General features: G+C 46.9%; 2 protein-coding genes across 3 annotated transcripts; both read left to right on the top strand.

Annotated features, from left to right (window-relative positions):
- Positions 1 to 8,415: 8,415 nt before the first annotated feature.
- LOC138846346 (leucine-rich repeat-containing protein 37A2-like) lies at positions 8,416 to 15,790 on the top strand. 2 transcript variants are annotated; one of them, XM_070061775.1, is made up of 3 exons: positions 8,416 to 15,243; positions 15,324 to 15,460; positions 15,550 to 15,790. In XM_070061775.1, the coding sequence occupies exon 1, from the start codon at positions 9,184 to 9,186 to the stop codon at positions 10,945 to 10,947; it is 1,764 nt and encodes a 587-aa protein (XP_069917876.1). In that variant the 5' UTR covers positions 8,416 to 9,183; the 3' UTR covers positions 10,948 to 15,243; positions 15,324 to 15,460; positions 15,550 to 15,790. The 2 variants fall into 2 exon arrangements, with proteins under 2 accessions (XP_069917876.1, XP_069917875.1); XM_070061774.1 differs by having other exon boundaries at positions 8,416 to 15,460.
- LOC138845944 (leucine-rich repeat-containing protein 37A-like) lies at positions 14,245 to 26,700 on the top strand. Its single transcript, XM_070059993.1, has 7 exons — positions 14,245 to 14,384; positions 15,195 to 15,243; positions 15,324 to 15,460; positions 15,550 to 15,639; positions 22,186 to 22,665; positions 23,098 to 23,474; positions 24,154 to 26,700. The coding sequence occupies exons 1-7, from the start codon at positions 14,245 to 14,247 to the stop codon at positions 26,646 to 26,648; spliced, it is 3,768 nt and encodes a 1,255-aa protein (XP_069916094.1). The 3' UTR covers positions 26,649 to 26,700.
- Positions 26,701 to 27,225: the final 525 nt, after the last annotated feature.

Raw genomic sequence — 27,225 nt, 5'->3', positions numbered from 1 at the left:
TAAGCAAAATCATGTAGTAAGTGTAGCCTCTTGTGTCTGGCTCCTTTACTCAGCATAATCCTTTAGAGATTAAACTACTATTCATGTTGCTGCCTCTACCTATTGCTAAGTAATATTCCAATTGTGTAGTTACACCAGTTTATCCATTTCATCAGCTTATAGAACTGTGTTTTCCAACTTTTTGCAATTATAAATAAAGCCACTAACAGCACTCACATGGAGGTCTGTGAGTGGATATGTGTCTTCATTTCTTTGGTGTAAAGATCTAGGGGTAGGACAGTTCATTACCTACTAAGTGTATATTGAACTGTTTAACACACAGCTAAACTGTTTGCCAAGTAGCTGCTGCAGTCTGCACTCTCACCAACAATGTTCGAGAGTGGCAGTTGCAACATGTGTTGTCCCAGTCCTCAGATTTCAACTTTTTTAACAAACATTTAGAAACTGGACATTGTGGCACAGCATTAAGATACCACTTGGGGGGCCAGCACCATGGCTTACTTGGCTAATCCTCCACCTGTGGCACCAGCATCCCATATGGGCACCAGGTTCTAGTCCCAGCTGCTGCTCTTCCAATCTAGCTCTCTGCTGTGGCCCGGGAAGGCAGTGGAGGATGGCCCAAGTGCTTGGACCCTGCACCCGCATGGGAGACCAGGAGGAAGCACCTGGCTCCTGGCTTCAGTTCGGCGCAGCTCCGGCGGTAGCGGCCATTTGGGGGGTGATTGGGAGGTGAACCAATGGAAGGAAGACCTTTCTCTATGTCTCTCCCTCTCACTGTCTAACTCTACATGTCAAATAAATAAATAAATAAATAAATAAATAAATAAATAAGATACCACTTGGGATGCCTACATCCCGTATCAGAGTGCCAAGTTTGAGTCCCAGCTACTCTGCTTCCAGCTAATGTGCACCCTGGGAGGTAGCCGATGGTAACTCAAGTATTCTGGTCTCTGCCACCCATGTAGGAGACCCACACATTGAGACCTATGTCCTTGGCATAGTCCTGGCCCAACCCTGGCTGTTATCAGCATTTGGGGAAGTGAACCAGCAGATGGAAGGTCAATCAATCAATCTCTTTCTTTCTCTCTCTCTCTCTCTCTCTCTCTCTCGTTCTTTCAAATAAGTTAAAAAATAAAACTTTTTTTAATGTAGCTCTTCTGCCAGTAGATAAATAGTGGAATCTCTATATGTTTTTTTAGTATTTAAAAATAGTTACTAGAGAGTCAATCAGTTCTCTCACCAAATGCCACCAAGACCAGCATTGGGCTGAAGCTGGAATTGACAGCTGGGAATTCAACCCAGATCTCCCATGTAGGTGGCAGGAACCCCAGTTACTCAACCAAAGAAAGGCAGAAGAACTATATTAGCAGGAAGCTGGAATCAGGAACCAGAGAGAAGAATCAAATGCAAGTGCTCAAATGCGGGACTCAGTCATCCTAACGCTGGCACCTTGGGTACACTCACTGCAGTTTAAACTTAGACTTCTCTAATAACTGACGATACTGTTGTGCAAATATCTTTACCAAGTGTCTATTCAAATCTGTTCCCATGTAGTAATTTGATGGTAATCTTAGGGAGTTTTAAGAGTGTTTTATATGCTCTGGGTATGAGTACTTTCTCTCAGATGTATGTTTAGTAAATATCTTCTCTCTGGTTGTGAGTTATCATTTCACTCTACTAAGTGTACCTTCTGAAGAGTAGAAGTTAATTTTTTTTTAATGTTGATGAGCCTATAGCAACTTTTATCTTGTATGGTTTGTCCTTTTATTGTGCCTTTCCTGAAAAAAATCTTTCAAATAACCCATTGTCTAATCTAAAGTTACAGAGATTTTCTCCTGTTTTCTTGTAGAAACTGTAGAGTTACATTTAGGTCCATGATCCTTTCTAGTTAATTTTCATGCAGAGTTTGAAGTATCTCAAGTTTTGAAGTTTTAAAAAGGATTTCCTTAGAGCCCTATTCTGACATTTTACCATAAACTCACTGCAACTTCCATTGTGACCTCCCCCCTGCCAATTGGACAAGCTAAACAGAAACTATGATAAGGCTAGTTGAGCGGACTCCACAAGATAAGAATGGGGAAAGGCCTCTCACAGCATACCCTGCCCTAATCACTTCTGTCAGATCACCTCCTTGACTAACGTTCCCACATCATCAAGTCCACTGGTTTCTGCTCTAGCCTCCTCTTCCTCAACCTTGGGCAGCATCTGCCACAGTGGATCCTCCCAGGTCAGTGAGAGGCCTTCCTCTCCAAAGAGTCAAAGCTCTCATCATCAACAAGCTTTCTCAGTTAGCCAAGGCTGTGGTGTTCTAGCTGCTTTTTTTCATACTTGACCATCAGTGGACAGGAAAAGTGCTAGCATTTTCTGGAGCCATGTGCAACCAAGGCTATAAAAACCTGAAAGCAATTGTTACACTGGAGTTCATTATTGGAAGTCCTCAGGAGTTTAGACAAAGCAGGCCAGCTCACTTGTGTCGTGACTCATAAGCGATGGTCCTTAATGCATTCTTAAAGACTTACTTATTTATTCGAAAGGCAGAAATACATGTAGGGTTTTTTTTTTTTTTGCCAGAGTGTTTTGGCTTTCCATGCCTGTAATACTCTCATGGGCTTTTCAGCTAGATCCGTGTGCCTTAAGGGCTGATTCTGAGGCCAGAGTGCTGTTTAGGACATCTGCCATTCTATGGGTCTGCTGTGTATCTCACTTCCCATGCTGGATCGTTCTCTCCCTTTTTTATTCTATCAGCTAGTATTTGCAGACACTAGTCTTGTTTATGTGCTCCCTTTGGCTCTTAGTCCTATCATTATGATCAATTTGAACAGAAATTGATCACCGGAACTAGTGAGATGGCATTGGTACATGCCACCTTGATGGGATTGAATTGGAATCCCCTGGTATGTTTCTATGTGGGTGCAAACTGTTGAAATCTTTACTTAATATATGCTAAACTGATCTTCTGTATATAAAGAGAATTGAAAATGAATCTTGATGTGAATGGAAGGGGGAGGGAGAGGGAAAGGGGAGGGTTGCGGGTGGGAGGGAAGTTATGGGGGGGGGAGCCATTGTAATCCATAAGCTGTACTTTGGAAATTTATATTCATTAAATAAAAGTTAAAAAAAAGAAGAAAAAAGAAATGCAGAAATACAGAGAGAGAGAAAGATCTTCCATCTGCTGGTTCCTAGCTCAAAAGACCACAACAGCCAGGGCTTGGCCAGGCCAAAGTCAGGAGTCGGAGCTTATTCTGAATCATGTGGGAGCAGGAGCCCAAGCACTTGGACCATCCTCTGCTGCTTTCCCAAGTGCATTAGCAGGGAGCTGGACCAGAAGCGGAGCAGCTGGGACTTGAACCAGTGCCTATAAGGGATGCTGACACTGCAGGTGAAGGCTTAACCTGCTACAGCACAGCGCTGGCCCCTTTATTGCATATTAATGTGCAATGGTCTTTAATACTTAAATATTATCTAGTAAGAATAAGTTATACCTCAGGTCATTAGCAATTTCAAAAGATTTTCCAATATTTTTTAAAATTTTATTTATTTATTTGACAGATAAGAGTTATAGACAGTGAGAGAGAGACACAGAGAAAAAAGCCTTCCGATGGTTCACTCCCCAAATGGCTGGAGCTGCACTGATCGAAGCCAGGAGCCAGGTGCTTCTTTCCAGTCTCCCATGCGGGTGCAGGGCCCAAGGACTTGGGCCATCTTCCACTGCTTTCCCAGGCCATAGCAGAGAGCTGGATCAAAAGCAGAGCAGCTGGCACTAGAACCAGCGCCCATATGAGATGCCAGTGCTGCAGGTGAAGGATTAACCTACTGCACCATGGTGCCGGCCCCAGATTTGCCAATATTTTTGAAAATAATGATTTGGGGCCCAGCGCTGTGGTATAGTGGGCTGTCTCCACCTGCGGTGCCAGCATCCCATATGGGCACCAGATCCAGTCCTGGCTTCTCCTTTTCTGATCCATCTCTCTGCTATGGCCTGGGAAAGCAGTAGATGACCTAAGTGCTTGAGCTTCTGCACCTGCATGGGAGACCCGGAAGAAGCTCCTGGCTCCTGGCTTCAGATTGGCCCAGCTCTGGCCATTGAGGCCATTTGGGACGTGAACCAGCTTAAGATGGAAGATCTTTGTCTCTGTCTCTCCCTTTCTGTGTTTGTAACTCTACCTCTCAAATAAATAAAAATCTTCTAAAAAATAAATATTTTATCACTGACATCATCCCTAGTGCATCCATTTTAGTAAGCAGCAAAACTACAACATTCTCTATGCAAGATGCAGTGTTCCTGCCAGAAATGGTCCCTAGTGGGGCTGGTGTTGTGGCATAAGGTGAAGTTGTCTGTGATGCTGGCATCCCATATGGGAGTGCCAGTTCAAGTCCCAGCTGCTCCACTTCCCATCCAGCTCCTTGCTAATGAACCTGGGAAAGCAGCACAGGATGACCAAAGTGCTTGACCCCCTGCCACCCAGGAGAGACCTGAATATAGTTCCTGGCTCCTGGCTCCTGGCTCCTGACTTCAACCCAGCCCAACCCCAGCTGCGGTGGCCATTTGGGGCATGAACCAGTGGCTGGAAGATTTATTCACGTTCATTCTTTCTCTCTCTCTCCCTCCCTCTCCCTCTCCCTCCACTCATTCTCTCTCTCTCCTGCACCCAACCATCACTCTGCCTTTCAAATAAATAAAACTTTTTAAAAAAAATCTTAGCCACTCAAAAAAATAAATGTTCCCTGGTGATTATATTCAGTATTGGTCTTAGAAGGATAAATTGAGGTGCATGCTGTAAAACAACTGATTTGAATGCCTCAAAAATCCCAATGCCATGAAACACTGCAAAAAAGGAACAGTTCTAAACTGAAGAAAATTAAAGAGCCATGAAAATAAAATGCAATGCCTGATTTAAAAGTAGCCAAGACATGTTTGGGACAACTGAGAGCACCTGCATGTGGACCACAATAGACGGTGATGTTAATGTTAAAGCTGACTGGGTGATAATAGTGTTGTGGATATGCAGGAGAATGCCTTTGTTCTTAGGAGACGCAGACTTCAGGTTTAGCAAGAAAAGGTCATCATATCTACAGCTCATTCTCAAATGGTTTGTCCAAGAAGTGCATAGAGACACACACGTGGAAAGTGAATGTGGCAAAATGTTAGCAACAGTTGAATCTAAGTGAGAGAACATGTAAACTCATGACACCAATCTTTCGGATATTTTTGTAGGCTTGAAAATTTTCAAAATACGAAGTTAGGGGTAGAAAGGACTTAACGAAAATTTCCTGTTAGAATTGAAGTCTAGTAAAACACTAGCTTAGCATTCTGAGTGCATTCTTTCTTTTTTTTTTTTTGTTTTGTTTTGTTTTTAACTTTTATTTAATGAATATAAATTTCCAAAGTACGATTTATGGATTACAATGGCTTCCCCCCCATACCGTCCCTCCCACCCACAACCCTCCCCTTTCCCACTCCCTCTCCCCTTCCATTCACATCAAGATTCATTTTCGAATATCTTAATATACAGAAGATCAGCTTAGTATACATTAAGTAAGGATTTCAGCAGTTTGCTCCCACACAGAAACATAAAGTGAAAAATAATAGATGATTTTTTTAAATGATGATGAAATCAGATCAGACCTATTGTCATGTTTAATCCCAGTGAGAGTCAAGTTGGGAGTTGATAATTTCTTTTTTTTTTCTTTCTATATGAAGCTTTCCCTGGACCCAAAGAAGTAACATTAGTCATCTGTAACAACTCAACCATTGGTTATTCTATTGGTTAGAAAGAGCCTGGCCCACTACGTGTAACCTACCATAGTTTATCTATTCACCTATTTGTGAACACTTAGGTTGTTCCAATTTGGGGGTATTAGAAATGAAGCTGTTTGCACTTACCCCCCCTGTAGGAACTCTGTCCTTAATGAGCTGTACTATGAGAATTAACTGCAAAACTTGTTCTCAAACAGTACTTTTTATGTTGTGGGGTGGGGGGTTGGTGCAAAGTGTTGAAATCTTTACTTAGTATAGAGTTGCTCTTTTGTATATAAAGTCAATCAAAAGTGAATCTTAATGAAGAATGGGATGGGAGAGGGAGTAGGAGGTAGGACGGGAGTGGGGGTGGGAGGGCAGGTATGGAGGAAAAAACACTATATTCCTAAAGTTGTACCTATGAAATTGGCATTCATTACATAAAAGCTTTAAAAAATAAAACAAATAAAAATTAAACTGTTTACGATGGCAGGTATTTGGTGCAGCCGTTAAGCCACTACCTGGGATACTCCAATCCCACATCAGAATGCCTGGATCCAAGTCCCGGCTCTGCTCCACCCTAGCTTCCTGCTAACATGTACCCTGGAAGGCAGTGGGTGATGCCCCAAGGACTTGAGTTCTTGCTCCTCACATGGAAAACCAAACTAGTTTCTGAGCTCCTGGCTTTGGCCTGGCCCAGCCCTGCATGTCGCAGACATTTGGGGAGTAAACTACCTAATGAAAACATGTGGTCGGCACCGTGGCTCAATAGGCTAATCTTCCGCCTTGCGGCGCTGGCACACTGGGTTCTAGTCCCGGTCGGGGCGCCAGATTCTGTCCCGGTTGCCCCTCTTCCAGGCCAGCTCTCTGGTATGGCCCGGGAGTGCAGTGGAGGATGGCCCAAGTCCTTGGGCCCTGCACCCGCATGGGAGACCAGGAAAAGCACCTGGCTTCTGGCTTTGGATCAGCGCGATGCGCCGGCCACGGCGGCCATTGGAGGGTGAACCAATGGCAAAAGGAAGACCTTTCTCTCTGTTTCTGTCTCTCACTGTCCACTCTGCCTGTCAAAAAGAAAAAAAAAAGAAAAGATGTGTTTGTGTGTGTTTCTCTCTCTTCCTTCCACAGAAACTTTCGAAATGATAAATTTGAAAAAAAAAATATAATGAAAATAGACTGACAGTTTCTTAAAAACACACACCTACCATAAGTTGCAGCCTTTCCATTTCTGGGTATTTAGGGAAGCACCACCTGACACATCCCAGGGCACTCCCTGGCAGGAAACAGGGATCAGAAATGGAGCCAGGCACTCCAGAAGGGGATGTGCTTGTCCCAAGCAGCATCTTCATGGCTGGGCTAAACACCTGCCTGGTCAAATTACTTTCACTCACCCATCAGTGAGCAAGTGTTCCTTTTTCTCCACATCTTTTCCAACAATTACTGCAGTCAGTCATTTTTCTGGGACCAGAGTAGTTTCTAATAGTGAACACTTCCAACAGGGATGGAGAAGAGTACTCCAGAGGTTGGGGGAAGTCCTCCTGTGCACTCCCAACCCACAATGAGACTTGTGAACTGGAAGGAGACACCCCTGAGTCAAACGACAGATCCATGGTGCCCAATGCTCACCCTGTTGACTTTATTTTGGATACACCACACCCACTTCCATGCCTATGCCTCCTTGGGCCACCTCTCCCTCCTTCCTTTATTCTCATATTCAAGACCAACAATTGGCCACCAGGCTCCTACCCAAATGCCCTGGCCACACACATACCTCAAGAACGCCTTTGCTGGCACCTTGGCTCACCTGTTTGACCCACCCAAGGAACCCCTTTACAGGTAACTTAATTCTCTGTCTCTATTCATAGGATCTTACCCAGCCATATGGCCTGCTGCCTCTGCCAATTTAAACATACTATCGAGGTTGTCTGCAACACCGTCAAGCTTCACTGTGACAATGAATGCCTGCCAAATACGACACATTGCCGTGAGTCGGAACTTCCTGAGGATCTTTTTTTAATATTTATTTGTTTTAAATTTCTTATTTTAAAATTTTAGGGTCAAGTTTAAAGTAACAATGTAATTAATTGCTGAATTTTTATTCATTCATTCAGATTTAAACTCCCTAAATTGCTACACTGCTCCCTTGCTGAAAGTCAGGTTCGCAATCACCGCTATGTAATTTAATAACATAGTTACCGCTATGTAATTTACATATGCACAAAGGATCATGGAAAAGAGGTGGAAGGGGAAGGAAGCAATGTTGGGAACCACACACGTGGTGTTCTGTGCTCTTGGGTGCTTTGCTTTTCAATGATAACTCATTTGCACACAGTCTATAAACTGGTTTTCTACGTGTTGGGCCTCAAGGGCCCTCTGTCTTATAGAACAGGTCTACACTGCTCACCGCGGTTGTTTGTTTTTGCACTTGTATAAAAGAGTACAAGTGATGCTGTTTTATTTGGAGCCGGGGAGTTTCTGGTTCCATAACCAGAAATGGCTGCCTGGCTCCTCTGATGGAGTCGGAAGGCTCCTCCATGCACTTGTAGACTGTCCAACTCTGAACCTGCTCTGAGTCTCACGCTTTTCTATCCACAGAACACTCGGGTAATTTTAAGTATCCTTCTGTAGATGAGGGTTATTACCACTGATGTCGTGACTTCCAAAATGTGACCGCTTTCTTCCTTAGACAGCTTGAATTCGGATCTCAGTCAGGGATCTGAGGCATTAGCACAGTGATAACTGTATACCCATCTACACAGTGTTGCTCACCTTCCAGACCAGTTTCCTACCAATTATATTATTCCCTTCATCTCAAGAGGTGAGAAGGACAAGCATTGTTAATCTCCCTTTACAAGGGTGGGAAAGAACACACTGAGGTGAGGAGCAAGGCCCCTTGGCTTGACCATCTCTGCCCTCGCTCCCCTTACATGCCTATCTTTTGCCATGGACACCTGTGATGGCAGCAAGAACATAGGGCCACAGGGAGGGAGGGAGGGAGGGAGGAAGCCTTGGGCTCCCTCAGCATGAGGCAGGACTGTGGAATGATGTGGCTGAGAAGCAGGGGCAGAGCCACAGAAGGGGCAGCTGGGTGGGGCCATTTGTCCTCCAGCCTTATTCTAAGCCTGGAGTGGTTGGTCATTGGAAACCAATGAAATAATACTGATCATAGTTACTGCTTTTTAACACTGCGAACTCTTCTGAATGCCACTCTCAAAAATATCTTTTTCTCCTTTATTGTTGCCATTTCATAGGTTTGAGTTTGGTTTTACTTTTCTCTCTAAAGTCTCAATGGTACCCCAAATATTGGATTTGACTCCTAATTTAATTGATCAGAGTGTAGGGCTGTGGACTGACATAAAGCTGTCCCATCAGTCTTCCGTACCAAAAAGCAGTCTCTTCTTTTTTTGACAGTTGAAGAAGCATCTATAGGGAACCCAAAGGGGGCATTCATGAAGATATTGCAAGCCCGGAAGAACAACACCAGCAAGCAGCTGACTATTGAGCCAGGGAACCCAGTATCAGAGAGAAACAGCGTGGACTTCCCAGGCCGTATGAGTGAACAGCGGGACTTCAACAATGAAAGTGACATTATTAGTGCACTGAATTACATATTGCCTTATTTCTCAGAGGAAAATCTACAAAATGTAGAATCAACATTATTACCATTCATTACACTGCTTTTTTCAAATGTGCAAGATAGAGATAAGTCCCTGAGCTACGTGAAAACCCACATAAGGAGGCCCTCTCATCCTTACAGAAATAAGTTGAGAAAGCTCTATTTTCTACAGAATTTGTTAGATGAAGAAATTCAAGAAAAAATCGATGAGGTTAAGAAGGAAGAAAAGGCCATGCTTATGCAGCCTATCCTGTTAGGTCCTCAATTTAACCCTCAAATCCTCCAAAAGAAATCAGAAACTGCCCCGTCACAGGAGAACAGCCTGGCAACCATGCCAAGTGTGGGGTACAGGCTGCAGAGAGTGAAAAAAGTCATCAAGGGGCCAAAGGGCTTACGGAAAAGGCACCTCCAGGAGATGAGGAAGAGCCTCGGGAGGAGACGGGGCACCTGGCCCTTTGCGGAGAGCATTGGGGGAAGAAGGCTTGGGAGAGCAGGCTCCAGGGAGCTGAAGGAGCTTCAAGTGGCTCAGAGGCCCAGGCAGGTGGCCGGAAACTCCTTGCACATGGAGCCCTTGCTCACAAAGGAACGTGAGGCTGCAGCCTCCTCTTTCCTGAAGAAACACATCCTGGGCAGGCCTTCTACCTCCCCTGCAAAATCTCTCTCTGAGATCAACAACAAAGGAAAAGACTTAACCTACACCATTTTTGTCTTAGAAGATGCCAATGCTAGAGCTAAAAATAAGGCGGCAGGGAAACCAATCTGGCATTCCAGACAAAATTACCGCTTTCACAAAACTCGCTCTCACCTGGTCCTCCGAACCCCCAAGGCCAAACTGAGTCGGAAGTTCAGAAGGAAAAATTCCCTCAACAGGCTGACGGCTGGGAAGAGGCCTCCGTTCCCTGCACTGCGGAGTCTCATAAACTCCCCCTCCGGAGAGGCTTTCTCATCCCCTGGAGGCCTGCATTCTCAGGGGAGTCCTCCTCTGAGAGAACCTTCTATAGAAGACACTAGGGAGGAAAACCATTCCGGAGGGCGTGTTTTCGAAGAAAATATTTTGACAGAAAACACCACTGCACATGAAGAAACGCTCCCTGGCGACAAAATGCACACAGATCCTTCAGCTACAGATTCTGCTGGGACCGAGTTCGACCTAATGCCGACTGTGGACCAAACCAAGGAAACACAGTGGGAATACACCAGCGAGGGCACTGAAGCCCCCACCATGCCCGCAGGCTTCACCTACCCCGTGATGCTGTCCCAGGGGCAACAGTTTGAAATTCAGCTGAACCAGCAGCTACAGTCCCTCATCCCCAACACGGACGTGAGAAGGCTCATTTCTCACGTCATCCGCACTCTGAAAATGGACTGCTCTGAGGCCCAGGTGCAACTGCCCTGTGCCAAGCTCATCTCCAAAACAGGCATCCTGATGAAGCTCCTCAGTGAGCAGCAGGAAGAAAAGATAGCCAAGGAAGAATGGGACGCAGAGCAGTGGAGGACTGAGACCTATATCAATGAGAGTACAGAAGCCCCGAGTGGACAGAAAGAGCAGGAGTCGAGTAAGGTGAGGACAGGAGATCTGCACTTTCCCATCACTTAGGAGACCCCACGCGGGAAGACCAGGGGCTCCCAGTCCAGATCTTGTCTCGGTAATGTAACTTTTGCCAAGACGGTGACACTTTGTTAGGAGGCAGACCTAACACACTGTATAGAAAATGAGTAATACCAAGATTATATATAATACAGCAGATTTTGTATGGTCTTTTAAGATCTTTTACGCCACTCACCTGAAGAACGGGGTTCTGAATATTTAGCATCCATATTTTCCAGCTCTTTATTCTGTCTTTTTAAACTGTGCTCTTTCTTAGCTCGCAAAAGGAGCTCAAGAACACGGCTATCACAACAAGCTCATCGTGGCAATATCTGTGACGGCAGTGGTCACAATGCTGGTTATCATCTTCTGTCTCATTGAGGTAGGGACGACTCATTCAGGTTGCCAGAGTGCATCCTTCCTTTGTAATAGATTCGGAATCCACAGACTGTACATCAATGCCACTTTCCACGTACCATGAGCTGACCTTCCTCTTTAGTCACCAAGACCGAGATGCGCTTTACTCTTTCCCTTGAAAAGCACATTCCACAGATTTTTAAAGGAACCCCACTTGTGGGAAATCTCTGTGCAACTGGAACCGAGATAACAAGGGACTGGACATTTGGAGAGGTTAAGTGTAAGAAGGCCAGAGTAAAGTGGCAGAAGTTCTCCAAAATTGTGTCAGGGATTTGATGTACTCTCTTCTACCACTGATTTCTTTCCTCATTGCTGAAACGATGAGATTATATACTCTCCACCCTCGAGGAACTGTCTCTGCCCTTGGGAGAAAGGATGCAGCCGAAAGACAAAAGTATTGTCTTACAGAGTCATTAGATCTACGTAGCATCCCACTGCTCCAATGTCTAAGACTTTGTCTAAATGAGTTCAGCTGATGCACTGCAGCTGATTCCTGCATCAAGCTGCTCTAAGATGTGTTCCCTCCCTGGAGCTTGCCTGCACCCTCCCACACAGCCCAGTGTTTTCACAGTCCCACCACACAAGGCTCCCACAGCCACAAGCACCCAGCCCCCTGTCAATTCTCCCAGAGTCTGGCATCTCCTCTAGGTTGGTTTCTGGGTTCACGGTCACTAGCTGGAGCAGCTGTTACATATCTCCAAAATGGTGCCTGCCCTCTCTTGGCTAGTTACAGCATGCCAGTGCCTGAGGTCGGGCAGAGAGAAACGTGAACTCCCCCACTTTTTTTTGCTCTAGGTTGGCAGGTACATCATCCCCCACAGAGCTCCAAGCCAGACCCATGCCAGGCTTTTCCCACAGCTTTATTGCCAGTGGCTTGAGCTGTTGCAGTATGGTCTTGCCTCATTCCAAAGCTGGTGCTGAGGCTCTCAGCTGCTGGGGTCTCAAACTGTGCAAGTCCACACCCTCCACATAGGTCCACAGCGTCCATCCAATTTGCATGGAGTTTCCTCTACCATTTTCTCCCTAAACCTTCCCTGAGATTGCACTCCTTCCACTTTTTTTAAACTATCCACCCCCAGACTAGAGCAGCAAGCTGCCTCCCTATGCCACCATCTTGAAAAATCCCTGAGATGTGATGATTTTAAATAGCCCTTGTGTGAACTGTTGAAGAACAGTGAATTTTTTTCTTCATACTAGTTGTTGAACATTTTACTTAGTGTAGGGTTAATCTTATGAGTATAATGTTAACTGAAAATAGATCTTCATAAAAAATAAGAATGGAAATAGGAGAGGGGGGAAGAATAAGGGATGGGAGTGTGGGCAGGAGGGAGGGTAAGGTGGAAAGTATCACTATGTTCCTGAATCTGTATACATGAAATCTGTCTATCTTCAATGAAAGTTTTTTAAAAGACATGTCTAGCCACAAGAAGTAAGTGATCACAGCGTAGAGATGAGAAAGAGACCAGCATGGGCAGTGCCCACCCTAACACTACACAGTTTCAGTGTAGGGCAGCTCCTGCTTCATAAATTTAGTAGTTTTTATCATCTATTTTTTCCTAAAAGATGGCAGCTGGTCAGATTTTGTAAAAAGTTTTCTTGGGGTTTGAGTTAAGTTGCCTTGAATTTGTAGATTAATTTGAGAACTGACGTCTTTATGATACCCTAGAAACATGACATTTTATGGACTTCAGAAGAGCATCCTAATCACATAAATCTTACACAACTTTCGTTGAGTTTATTCCAAGATAGTTTATTCCTTTCTATTGCTATTAAAGAAGGGCTCTGTACTCCATTTTCCCTCTAGTCACTGGTGGTGCACAACAAACAGGAGATTCACTGTACTACTCTCCTGACTCAGCACCTAGTCACCTCCCCGGACCCACACGTTACGTCCAACAAAATGTCAGCTGATTATCTTGGGCTTTTTTTTTTAGGTTGTCCACCATCTCCTATGCAAATGATGACAGTTTTGTCTCTTCCTTTGCAGTAATTATACCCCATTTATTTTTCTTATTGCACTAATTTCAGCCTTTTCAACAATGATGACTAGTAGCAGTCTAATAAGTATCCTACTCCTGTTCTTGCCTTTAAAACACCATTGTTTAGGTTTCTGGTCCATACTTTCAGCAGGTTAAGGGTGTTTCCTACTACTCCACTTTTTTTTCTTCCAGATTTTTTAAATTTTGTTTAAGGACTACAACTTCCATGTTCCCAAATTAGTATAGATTAAATGCATGACGCTGCACTCCCATTCCACTTTTAAGAGGACTCACTGATGACTGGCTGTCAATAGAATGTATTAAGTCCCAGAGGCATTCAAGACCAAGGACTGTGGAAGAGTGAGAACTATTAACAAGACAGAATTCCTGTCCTCAAAAAAGTTATCTTATTGGGCAGGCAAGGCTTTTAGAGAAAGAAAGGGAAGGTAAATGATTTGGAGATAGAATCATTATGGTGAATAATGATTGCTTTTCCTTACAAAAAAGATTTACTCTCATAGAGGAAGAGGAAGAGAAGACATAGAAAAATCTTCAACGTAAGTATCAGTCTGACAATTGTTAGAAAAATCTTCAACGTAAGTATCAGTCTGACAATTGTTACATTAGAATTTTAGAAGTAGAGGAGTACTGAGAACTCATCTATTTAAACCTGCTCATTTTAGAATGAGGACATTGCCAGAGGCAGAAGACTATCCATCTGAGTGTTTTGCCTGATTCCAGCAAATCTGGTCCCCAGCCATGGCTGGGGAGACGGCACCAGCACGGACACATGTGCTGTCAGTGGTCCTTCCGAGACACAGCAGCTAGGGAGGGGCTTTGTTTGTGCTGTTCCTGCTGCTGGTGGCATCTGGCCAGTTCAGAGGCCTTTCCAGAGGCTCGGAGAAGGGCTATGGAAAGACACATGACACTGGGGGAAGGGGGACAGTCGCCCTCAAGGCTGCTGGAGAGTAAAACGTATGAGGTGGCTGGAAAACTTACTGGTTTCCAGACCCCCGCTGCCTATGCCTTTTATTCACACCTTCTCAGACCGTTTGTCTCTCCCTGTTATGGTAAGGATACAAGGAGAAAGGGACAATACTGGTCCCATAGTCACACTGCCAGTGAGTATTACAGAGAGGAAGGTTCCTCCCCAGCCAGGGACTTCTCCCTTGGTCATAGTGAGCTTGGGCTGTGTGCTACAATTTCTATTGCAAATCAATACCCACACGCTCTGTAGACACAAGCAGTTGCTGAAACAATGCACTCTTTTTCTGTTTTAATCATATTCAAAAAGGGTACCTTGTATTTCCACACTGGTTTTGCCCTTTAAACTGGTTTCACAACTCAATCTTCCATCAGTGACAGACACCCTGCAGTGAGAAAAATCTTTGAGCTGGGTAACGTTGCTATTGGACTCGGACATTGCTTCATAGGATTCAATTTATAGGGGACTAGAGCAGCTATGGAAACACAAGCATTTTCTCCCTACACCCCAGTGAATGATGCTTGTGAGGCTAAATCCTAAAGGGGCAGGTGTCAAATGCCTCTGGAGAGAGAAAATACTTCTGCCCCGTGTGGTGGTGCAGTGTGTCCCACTGCGCAAGCACACTTGGCTGAGAAAGGCACTGGGACTGACAACAGACAAAAGTCTCCCCAGAGACACTGCAGGTCTGTAGGGACAGAGGGCTCCTGGAAGCCCAGCGCCCTGGGTACTGCATCTGAGACCCCAGGCTTGTAGTGAGCACTCACTGCAGTGATGGCTGAGGTGCATGTGTCGTCCCAGGAAGACCGGAGATGCACACTGTGAGAAGTGAACAATGGCACTCGTCTCTAATGGTCTTGTGTGTGTTTTTCCCCAAGGAGCTTTCACCAATCAGTGCCTAGAAAGTGTTCGGAAGATGAGACTCAGGTAAATGGGAGGAGGCTGCAGCGTGTGGCTGGAGACAGCAGGGAAAATGCTCAATTCACATGTCTTTTTGTCTTTCCTAGGGCTTCTTCCGGCTGAGGTGGCCACTCTGGCTGAGGCGTCTGCTCAGCCCTTTCGGTGGCACACGCAAGAAAGCCAAGGACTTGCCCCCAGACAAGGAGCCTTCCGTAAAGGAAGAGTTTCCTGACAAGGACGCAGGGTCCGTGACAGGGCCACTTCACCGTACTGAGTTTGGGGAGGCGGGGAGAGTGGCAGGAGTGGAAGCCTTGCTCTGCTCTCTTCCCACAGGGAGCTCAGCGAGGCCCCCGCCAAGAAAACGCCCCCTCCAGAGTCCTCGGCAGAAGGTGAAGAGAGCGAAGCCCCCGAGGAAAACACGGAGTGACCGTCCCGCCTCTGTCACCTGCAAGTCCTGTTTTCTGATATTGGCATCTCAGCGGTGCTTATAAAATACTTAATTGCTTACATTCATGGGTGTGATATTCGTAAGCAATTCTAGCCAGGTGGCGAGAAATTAAAATGTTGTCAAATATTTATTGTATGCAGTAACAGGGGCCACAGGCAAGAAAAGCAGGACTGCTTCTAGAAGCCTCCGAGGGAGTCAAGCCCTCCCCAGGGGCACAGCACCAGCAAGAACTCTCACCTCTCTTCTTCCATTAAGTCAGTCTCCAAGAACCCGAAAACACATCCCCAAGGTGTAGACTTTTAAATCAAATACCGGGTGTTCTGGTGCTTTCTTTCCCCTGGATCACTGAGAACCAATCAACAGAGGGGGATTAGACTTCCAGCTCACAGAGGACCCGCTTCCTCTGGTCGGTCTCGGAGGGCCTTGGGGTGGTCAGAATATTTGGATCTTAATACCTCCCAAGTCACTGTCCAAAGTTTGTCACTGGGAGTGAGAAGCACTTCAGCAAGCTACCAGTATTCCTGAGTCTAAAATATAAGATGAAATGGTACTAATAACAATGAGCAGAGGCCAGCGCTGTGGCGTAGTGGGTCAAGCTGGCACCTGCAGTGCCGGCCTCCCATATGGGAGCTGGTTCAAGTCCCAGCTGCTCCACTTCTGATCCAGCTCTCTGCTATGGCCTGGGAAAGCAGTAGTAGCTTAGTATACATTAAGTAAGGATTTCAGCAGTTTGCTCCCACACAGAAACATAAAGTGAAAAATAATAGATGATTTTTTTAAATGATGATGAAATCAGATCAGACCTATTGTCATGTTTAATCCCAGTGAGAGTCAAGTTGGGAGTTGATAATTTCTTTTTTTTTTCTTTCTATATGAAGCTTTCCCTGGACCCAAAGAAGTAACATTAGTCATCTGTAACAACTCAACCATTGGTTATTCTATTGGTTAGAAAGAGCCTGGCCCACTACGTGTAACCTACCATAGTTTATCTATTCACCTATTTGTGAACACTTAGGTTGTTCCAATTTGGGGGTATTAGAAATGAAGCTGTTTGCACTTACCCCCCCTGTAGGAACTCTGTCCTTAATGAGCTGTACTATGAGAATTAACTGCAAAACTTGTTCTCAAACAGTACTTTTTATGTTGTGGGGTGGGGGGTTGGTGCAAAGTGTTGAAATCTTTACTTAGTATAGAGTTGCTCTTTTGTATATAAAGTCAATCAAAAGTGAATCTTAATGAAGAATGGGATGGGAGAGGGAGTAGGAGGTAGGACGGGAGTGGGGGTGGGAGGGCAGGTATGGAGGAAAAAACACTATATTCCTAAAGTTGTACCTATGAAATTGGCATTCATTACATAAAAGCTTTAAAAAATAAAACAAATAAAAATTAAACTGTTTATGATGGCAGGTATTTGGTGCAGCCGTTAAGCCACTACCTGGGATACTCCAATCCCACATCAGAATGCCTGGATCCAAGTCCCGGCTCTGCTCCACCCTAGCTTCCTGCTAACATGTACCCTGGAAGGCAGTGGGTGATGCCCCAAGGACTTGAGTTCTTGCTCCTCACATGGAAAACCAAACTAGTTTCTGAGCTCCTGGCTTTGGCCTGGCCCAGCCCTGCATGTCGCAGACATTTGGGGAGTAAACTACCTAATGAAAACATGTGGTCGGCACCGTGGCTCAATAGGCTAATCTTCCGCCTTGCGGCGCTGGCACACTGGGTTCTAGTCCCGGTCGGGGCGCCAGATTCTGTCCCGGTTGCCCCTCTTCCAGGCCAGCTCTCTGGTATGGCCCGGGAGTGCAGTGGAGGATGGCCCAAGTCCTTGGGCCCTGCACCCGCATGGGAGACCAGGAAAAGCACCTGGCTTCTGGCTTTGGATCAGCGCGATGCGCCGGCCACGGCGGCCATTGGAGGGTGAACCAATGGCAAAAGGAAGACCTTTCTCTCTGTTTCTGTCTCTCACTGTCCACTCTGCCTGTCAAAAAGAAAAAAAAAAGAAAAGATGTGTTTGTGTGTGTTTCTCTCTCTTCCTTCCACAGAAACTTTCGAAATGATAAATTTGAAAAAAAAAATATAATGAAAATAGACTGACAGTTTCTTAAAAACACACACCTACCATAAGTTGCAGCCTTTCCATTTCTGGGTATTTAGGGAAGCACCACCTGACACATCCCAGGGCACTCCCTGGCAGGAAACAGGGATCAGAAATGGAGCCAGGCACTCCAGAAGGGGATGTGCTTGTCCCAAGCAGCATCTTCATGGCTGGGCTAAACACCTGCCTGGTCAAATTACTTTCACTCACCCATCAGTGAGCAAGTGTTCCTTTTTCTCCACATCTTTTCCAACAATTACTGCAGTCAGTCATTTTTCTGGGACCAGAGTAGTTTCTAATAGTGAACACTTCCAACAGGGATGGAGAAGAGTACTCCAGAGGTTGGGGGAAGTCCTCCTGTGCACTCCCAACCCACAATGAGACTTGTGAACTGGAAGGAGACACCCCTGAGTCAAACGACAGATCCATGGTGCCCAATGCTCACCCTGTTGACTTTATTTTGGATACACCACACCCACTTCCATGCCTATGCCTCCTTGGGCCACCTCTCCCTCCTTCCTTTATTCTCATATTCAAGACCAACAATTGGCCACCAGGCTCCTACCCAAATGCCCTGGCCACACACATACCTCAAGAACGCCTTTGCTGGCACCTTGGCTCACCTGTTTGACCCACCCAAGGAACCCCTTTACAGGTAACTTAATTCTCTGTCTCTATTCATAGGATCTTACCCAGCCATATGGCCTGCTGCCTCTGCCAATTTAAACATACTATCGAGGTTGTCTGCAACACCGTCAAGCTTCACTGTGACAATGAATGCCTGCCAAATACGACACATTGCCGTGAGTCGGAACTTCCTGAGGATCTTTTTTTAATATTTATTTGTTTTAAATTTCTTATTTTAAAATTTTAGGGTCAAGTTTAAAGTAACAATGTAATTAATTGCTGAATTTTTATTCATTCATTCAGATTTAAACTCCCTAAATTGCTACACTGCTCCCTTGCTGAAAGTCAGGTTCGCAATCACCGCTATGTAATTTAATAACATAGTTACCGCTATGTAATTTACATATGCACAAAGGATCATGGAAAAGAGGTGGAAGGGGAAGGAAGCAATGTTGGGAACCACACACGTGGTGTTCTGTGCTCTTGGGTGCTTTGCTTTTCAATGATAACTCATTTGCACACAGTCTATAAACTGGTTTTCTACGTGTTGGGCCTCAAGGGCCCTCTGTCTTATAGAACAGGTCTACACTGCTCACCGCGGTTGTTTGTTTTTGCACTTGTATAAAAGAGTACAAGTGATGCTGTTTTATTTGGAGCCGGGGAGTTTCTGGTTCCATAACCAGAAATGGCTGCCTGGCTCCTCTGATGGAGTCGGAAGGCTCCTCCATGCACTTGTAGACTGTCCAACTCTGAACCTGCTCTGAGTCTCACGCTTTTCTATCCACAGAACACTCGGGTAATTTTAAGTATCCTTCTGTAGATGAGGGTTATTACCACTGATGTCGTGACTTCCAAAATGTGACCGCTTTCTTCCTTAGACAGCTTGAATTCGGATCTCAGTCAGGGATCTGAGGCATTAGCACAGTGATAACTGTATACCCATCTACACAGTGTTGCTCACCTTCCAGACCAGTTTCCTACCAATTATATTATTCCCTTTGTCTCAAGAGGTGAGAAGGACAAGCATTGTTAATCTCCCTTTACAAGGGTGGGAAAGAACACACTGAGGTGAGGAGCAAGGCCCCTTGGCTTGACCATCTCTGCCCTCGCTCCCCTTACATGCCTATCTTTTGCCATGGACACCTGTGATGGCAGCAAGAACATAGGGCCACAGGGAGGGAGGGAGGGAGGGAGGAAGCCTTGGGCTCCCTCAGCATGAGGCAGGACTGTGGAATGATGTGGCTGAGAAGCAGGGGCAGAGCCACAGAAGGGGCAGCTGGGTGGGGCCATTTGTCCTCCAGCCTTATTCTAAGCCTGGAGTGGTTGGTCATTGGAAACCAATGAAATAATACTGATCATAGTTACTGCTTTTTAACACTGCGAACTCTTCTGAATGCCACTCTCAAAAATATCTTTTTCTCCTTTATTGTTGCCATTTCATAGGTTTGAGTTTGGTTTTACTTTTCTCTCTAAAGTCTCAATGGTACCCCAAATATTGGATTTGACTCCTAATTTAATTGATCAGAGTGTAGGGCTGTGGACTGACATAAAGCTGTCCCATCAGTCTTCCGTACCAAAAAGCAGTCTCTTCTTTTTTTGACAGTTGAAGAAGCATCTATAGGGAACCCAAAGGGGGCATTCATGAAGATATTGCAAGCCCGGAAGAACAACACCAGCAAGCAGCTGACTATTGAGCCAGGGAACCCAGTATCAGAGAGAAACAGTGTGGACTTCCCAGGCCATATGAGTGAACAGCGGGACTTCAACAATGAAAGTGACATTATTAGTGCACTGAATTACATATTGCCTTATTTCTCAGAGGAAATTCTACAAAATGTAGAATCAACATTATTACCATTCATTACACTGCTTTTTTCAAATGTGCAAGATAGAGATAAGTCCCTGAGCTACGTGAAAACCCACATAAGGAGGCCCTCTCATCCTTACAGAAATAAGTTGAGAAAGCTCTATTTTCTACAGAATTTGTTAGATGAAGAAATTCAAGAAAAAATCGATGAGGTTAAGAAGGAAGAAAAGGCCATGCTTATGCAGCCTATCCTGTTAGGTCCTCAATTTAACCCTCAAATCCTCCAAAAGAAATCAGAAACTGCCCCGTCACAGGAGAACAGCCTGGCAACCATGCCAAGTGTGGGGTACAGGCTGCAGAGAGTGAAAAAAGTCATCAAGGGGCCAAAGGGCTTACGGGAAAGGCACCTCCAGGAGATGAGGAAGAGCCTCGGGAGGAGACGGGGCACCTGGCCCTTTGCGGAGAGCATTGGGGGAAGAAGGCTTGGGAGAGCAGGCTCCAGGGAGCTGAAGGAGCTTCAAGTGGCTCAGAGGCCCAGGCAGGTGGCCGGAAACTCCTTGCACACGGAGCCCTTGCTCACAAAGGAACGTGAGGCTGCAGCCTCCTCTTTCCTGAAGAAACACATCCTGGGCAGGCCTTCTACCTCCCCTGCAAAATCTCTCTCTGAGATCAACAACAAAGGAAAAGACTTAACCTACACCATTTTTGTCTTAGAAGATGCCAATGCTAAAGCTAAAAATAAGGCGGCAGGGAAACCAATCTGGCATTCCAGACAAAATTACCACTTTCACAAAACTCGCTCTCACCTGGTCCTCCGAACCCCCAAGGCCAAACTGAGTCGGAAGTTCAGAAGGAAAAATTCCCTCAACAGGCTGACGGCTGGGAAGAGGCCTCCGTTCCCTGCACTGCGGAGTCTCATAAACTCCCCCTCCGGAGAGGCTTTCTCATCCCCTGGAGGCCTGCATTCTCAGGGGAGTCCTCCTCTGAGAGAACCTTCTATAGAAGACACTAGGGAGGAAAACCATTCCGGAGGTCGTGTTTTTGAAGAAAACGTTTTGCCAGAAAACACCACTGCACATGAAGAAACGCTCCCTGGCGACAAAATGCACACAGATCCTTCAGCTACAGATTCTGCTGGGACCGAGTTCGACCTAATGCCGACTGTGGACCAAACCAAGGAAACACAGTGGGAATACCCCAGCGAGGGCACTGAAGCCCCCACCACGCCCGCAGGCTTCACCTACCCCGTGATGCTGTCCCAGGGGCAACAGTTTGAAATTCAGCTGAATCAGCAGCTACAGTCCCTCATCCCCAACACGGACATGAAAAAGCTCATTTCTCACGTCATCCGCACTCTGAAAATGGACTGCTCTGAGGCCCAGGTGCAACTGCCCTGTGCCAAGCTCACCTCCAAAACAGGCATCCTGATGAAGCTCCTCAGTGAGCAGCAGGAAGAAAAGATAGCCAAGGAAGAATGGGACGCAGAGCAGTGGAGGACCGAGACCTATATCAATGAGAGTACAGAAGCCCCGAGTGGACAGAAAGAGCAGGAGTCGAGTAAGGTGAGGACAGGAGACCTGCACTTTCCCATCACTTAGGAGACCCCACGCGGGAAGACCAGGGGCTCCCAGTCCAGATCCCTTGGCTCTCTGAGCCCTGGTCTTCCCACTCCTTGAATGTCCCACCTGAATCGCCTGACTCGCTCACACCCATGGCAGACCCTGGCGGCTTTGATGACCTGGGGTCTTCTGCTCCCTCCCGGGTGCTGACCTCGCCTCAAGAGTCCACTGTGAGTTTGCTTCCTTTTTCTGGAACTGCCCCCAGAGCCAGAACAGCTTGCTGTTCCAAAGCAGTATTTCAATAGGCTGACTCGACAACAGAGGCTACCAGAGGCGATTCCCGTGCTAGACGGGGATCAGGATCAGCCTCCGGCTCTGCCTCCTCGACTGGAAGGAAATGCTCACCAGTCATTGGAAGCACTCGTTCCGCCTCTAGACAGTCTTCACAAGGAAACAAGTTGATTGTTTCACCCCTGACCCCCAAGAAAGATCTAGCTCGGCGTCCACGGCTTCCTAAGGTTGTTGTTGGAACTCCAGACAAAGCGGCCAAGCTTCAGGGTCAAAATCAAGTTTTGCTGGCTGACTATGGGGTCTATCCTGGTGGTTTTCCTACAGAATCCCAGGAGAACCCAGGAGAACCTGCACAGCCCTCTGAGCAGGCTGAACCATCTCAATTCCTGATGGAAGGCCAGACTCAAAATCCAGAGACTCAGGAGCCCATCCAATCCTCCTCTGCACAGCAAGAAGAACAAGCTCCGCCTCCACAGCCCGTTGAACCAGATGAACTTTCTTCACCCCAGCAAGAGGGCCCAGGTGCAGACCTGCAGCAGCCCGAGGAAGAAGCATCTCCGTTGCAGCAGGAGGCCCCCGCTCAGAATCCATTTGCTACTGCAGAAGTAGTAGGTCAGGCATCAGTGTATCATGATCCTAACACTCCATCCTCACCTCAGATTGTAGCTCTCCAAGCAAACTTCCCCAGCGTCACACTGAAACCTGCAGACACGGAGCTGACAGAAGCCTCAGGGGCAGGTGAGGAAGTTCAGTCTACTCCAAGCACGGAGCAGGCTCCAGCTCAGCCTCTGGGGCATCCTGAGGGAGTGGGACTCCCCTCAGCCCAACAAGAGGCCCCAGTGCAGACTCCGGACTTCCCTGGGAGGGTGGAATCTTGGACTCAAGAGGGTCTAGCTCAGACCTCAGATCTCCCTGAGGAGACTGGACCTTTCTCTACCCAAAACGATGCCACAGCTCAGCCCTCAGAGTATGCTGAGGAAGTCAGCCCATCTGTAGCCCAGCAGGGGGCCCCAGCTCAGCCTCCAGGCCTGCCTGTGAACACTGAATATTCCTCCAGCAATCAGGAGCAGCCTGCTCAGCCTTCTGAGTCTCCTGAGATCGAACCTTCTAGAAGCCAACTGGAAGCCCCGGAGAAGCCTTCGGCACTCCCTGTGGAAGTCAAATCTCCAGTACAGCAAGATCCCCGAGCTCAAGCGCTAGAATCTCCTGAAGAGACTATCATAGCTCAGACTCCACAGATTCAGAAGGGGACGGACTGGTCTCCAGATCAGAATCAAGTTCACCGTTATAACCTGCCCAACGTGACCATCAAGCCTGCAGATGTGGCGCTGACCATAACTCCGGAGCCTATCATGGAGCGGGACTCTTCTCCAGCGCAGCAGGAGGGCTCTGCTCAGACTCCGGGCCCTCCTGTGGAGACAGAACCCTATATCAGTGAGCAGGAGCAACCAATGCGGCCCTCTGAGTCTTCTGAGGGGGTTGAATCTTCTGGAAAGAAGACAGAAGTCCCAGCCCAGCTTCCAAGTCCTCACACAGTGACCATTTTACCTCCAGGTCACCATCAAGTTCAGCAGTACGACTTGCCCAATGTGACTACTAAACCTCCAGACCTGCAGCTGACCCTAACACCAAAACCTGCAGCACGGCCGGCACCGCGGCTCACTAGGCTAATCCTCCGCCTTGCAGCACCGGCACACCGGGTTCTAGTCCCGGTTGGGGCACCGGATTCTGTCCCGGTTGCCCCTCTTCCAGGCCAGCTCTCTGCTGTGGCCAGGGAGTGCAGTGGAGGATGGCCCAGGTGCTTGGGCCCTGCACCCCATGGGAGACCAGGAAAAGCACCTGGCTCCTGGCTCCTGCCATCGGATCAGTGTGGTGCGCCGGCCGCAGCGCGCCGGCCGCGGCGGCCATTGGAGGGTGAACCAACGGCAAAGGAAGACCTTTCTCTCTGTCTCTCTCTCTCACTGTCCACTCTGCCTGTCAAAAAAAAAAAAAAACCCTGCAGAAGTGGAAACATTTCCAGTCAGCCACGAGGTCACAACAACTCAGGCCTCAGTCCCAGCTCTGCCTCCAACGCCTCTTGAAGAGGTTGAACCACTGCCAATTCAATCTCCAGAAGTTATGCAGGATGAGAAACCCTCTATGACCCAGCAGGAGGAAACAGCTGAAATTTTACAGGCCCCCGAAGAGGCTGCACCTTCTCCAATCCATCAGGAAGCCCAAGCTCACGCCTCAGTGCTCCCTACGGAGCATGAGCCTTTGAAAGACCAGGAGGCAGACACAGCTCAGCAGCCAAAGCCCCCAGAAGAGGATGAGCACTCCCCACTTCCAGGGGTCCCAGCTCAGCCTGAACAACTGAAGGAACCTTCACCAAGCCAGCAGGGGATTTCCGTTCCACCTCTAGAGCGCCCCGTGAGTGCTTACCAATTACCACTCCAACAGGGAAACACAAACCAGCCTTCAGATATCTTCCCAGAGATGAGTGATGCTATTCCAATGAATATGACATTTTCACCTCATATTCCAGAAGAAATACTCAGAACTCAGCATTTAAGGATGTCTAAAACCAAACCAAAACATGTGGATATTGACCTTACCAGAACCCTAAAGCCCACTCCAGAAGTTTATCCTTACTGGAGTCAGCAGGAAGGACCTGCCCAGCCTACAGTTCCCACCAAGCAAGTTGAATTTTCTCCAACCCAGCTTGGGCCTCCTCTTGCCAAGCCTCCAGCACTGCCTGAAAAGATGGAACTTTCTCCAGCTGAGCCTCTAGAGCCCCTCAAGAATGCAAAACAAGCTCCAGTGCAAAATGTAGCCCCAGCCAAGCCACAAGACTTCCCTGACACTCAATCATCTGTAACCCAGCAGGAGCTTCAAACTCAGCAACCAAACCTGACCAAAGTCACAGGTCAACCTTTGGATGTGGAACTCACCATAACTACACAACCTGGAATGGAAGGCGGACTTTCTCCAATCATGCAGGAGGCCCCAGTTCAGCTTCCAGGGCCATCTAAGGAAGGTATAGCTCAACCCCCAGGATATCAGGGGGTGACAGTTCCAACACCAGCTCAGGATCAAGCTCCGTTTCCAAAATCACCCCGCATCACATTTCAACCTTTTGATCTGGCACTTACAATAACTCCACAGCCCATTACAGAGGCTGAACTTGCCACAAATGTGCAGGAGACTCCACCTAAAGAATCTGTAGCTCAGCCACCAGTGCATCATGAGGGTCAAAATCAACCTCCACTATCACCCAGTGTCACAAATCAACCTTTAGACCTGGCACTTACCATTACTACAGAACCTACTACAGAGGCTGAGCATCCTGCAGACCTGAGCAAGACTACAGCTCCATCTCCAAACCTGACTCCAGTCACAACTCAACATCTGGACCTGGGACTTACCATAACTCCAGAAACCAGCAGTATGGTGACTGAACCCTCTACAGACATGCAGGAGACCTCCAGTCAACCTCCCATGGAGGGTGTAACCCAATCTCCAATACATCAAGAGGTGACAGTTCCAACACTGGGTCATAATCAAGCTCAATATCCAACATTGCCTCACATCACAGTTCAGCCTTTGGACACAGTGCTTACCATAAATGCAAAGCGTACCAGGAAGGCTGAACATTCTACAGCCCTGAAGAAGACTAAAGTACCTCCCGTGCTCCATGAGGAGGTACTTTCACAACCAGACCAGGTTCAGGCTCAGCATCCAACCCTGACAGAAGTCACAGTTCAACCTTTTGATGTAGAACTTACCCTAACTCCAGAATCCATTGTGGAGGGTGAACCACTCCCAACCATGCAGGAGACTTCAGGGCAGCCTCCAGGGCCACATAATGAAGTGGTCTATCAGCCTCCAGTTTATTATGAGATGGTAGTTCCAAAACCAAGTCAAGATCAAACTCCGCATCCAATGTCACCCAGTGGCACAGCTGAACCTTCGAAGTTAGAGTCAACCATAACTCAGGTACCCACTACACAGGATGAACATTCTACAGCCTTCAAGTCTATATCTCCTCCTCCTTATCCAATGTACCCTGAGGTGACATTTTCACCTCCAGTCCAGATTCAGACTCAGTATACAAACCTGCCTCAAGTCACAGTCAAGCCTCTGGACCTGGAAATTACCCAAACTCCACAACGTACTACAGAGGCTACACCTTCTACTACCATGCAAATGACCCTAACTCAGTCTACAGAGCCACTAAAGGAGCTCATAACTCAGTCCCCAGGGGACAATGAGATGACAGTTCCAACAGCAGGTCAGCATCAAGCTCAGCACCCAACATCACCCAGTGTCATAGCTCAGCCTTCCAAGATGGAGCTAACCATAACTCTGGTACCCACTGCAAAAGCTGGCCATTCTCCATCCCTGAAGAAGACTACAGATCTACATCCAGGCCAGGTTCAGACTCAGCACTCAACCCTAACTGAAGTCACAGATCAACCCCTGAATGCGGCTGCCACCATAAATGTCTGTGAGCTCTGCACCTGCAAAGATGAGACACTTTCGTGCACTGGCCTCAGCCCAGTGCAGAAGCTTCACAGAGTTCCTGTACCAGAGCCCAACAGCTACAATGGCACCTTCAGCATATTGTAAGAATCTCCCTTCCTCATGGTTCCCTACAGCCTGCCTGTCTCAGCAGCTTTTACCCAAGATCTTCTGAGCCCTCCTCAAGTCCCCACCTTATGTTGACTGTGTGTGTGTGTATGTGTGTGTTTTGGCAGACAGAGTAGGACAGTGAGAGACAGAGAGAAAGGTCTTCCTTTTTTCCGTTGGTTCACCCCCAAGTGGCCACTTTGCTTGTGAGCTTTCCTGATCCTCCTTCTCTTATTCTCTTCTGTCTCTTCTACAGTCTCATGTGATTGCCCTTACTGCTTTTCCTGATTCATTATTTATTGACATTCACCATGTTATTACCTCATTGCTTTAATCCCACTCTTCAACACAGCCCTCATCCCGACTTATTAGAGATGATACAACAGATTTAAGGATAGATTCTGGAGCCAGGTTGCCTGGCTTTGAACACAGGTCTCCCAGTGATTAGCTTTGTGACTTTGGACAAGTTATTTAGCTTGGATTCAATATCCTCATCTGTAAAGCTGGCTTAAAGAATTGTGTGATGGATTGTAACAGAAAATAAAAATGCGTGACTCCACAGTCTTTCCCTGGATGA

This window comes from Oryctolagus cuniculus, chromosome 17, assembly GCF_964237555.1.
Source record: "Oryctolagus cuniculus chromosome 17, mOryCun1.1, whole genome shotgun sequence".
In the NCBI taxonomy this organism is placed as follows: Eukaryota; Metazoa; Chordata; class Mammalia; order Lagomorpha; family Leporidae; genus Oryctolagus; species Oryctolagus cuniculus.
Note: the sequence above shows the minus strand (reverse complement) of the source record. Positions and strands in the feature narration are given on the sequence as shown.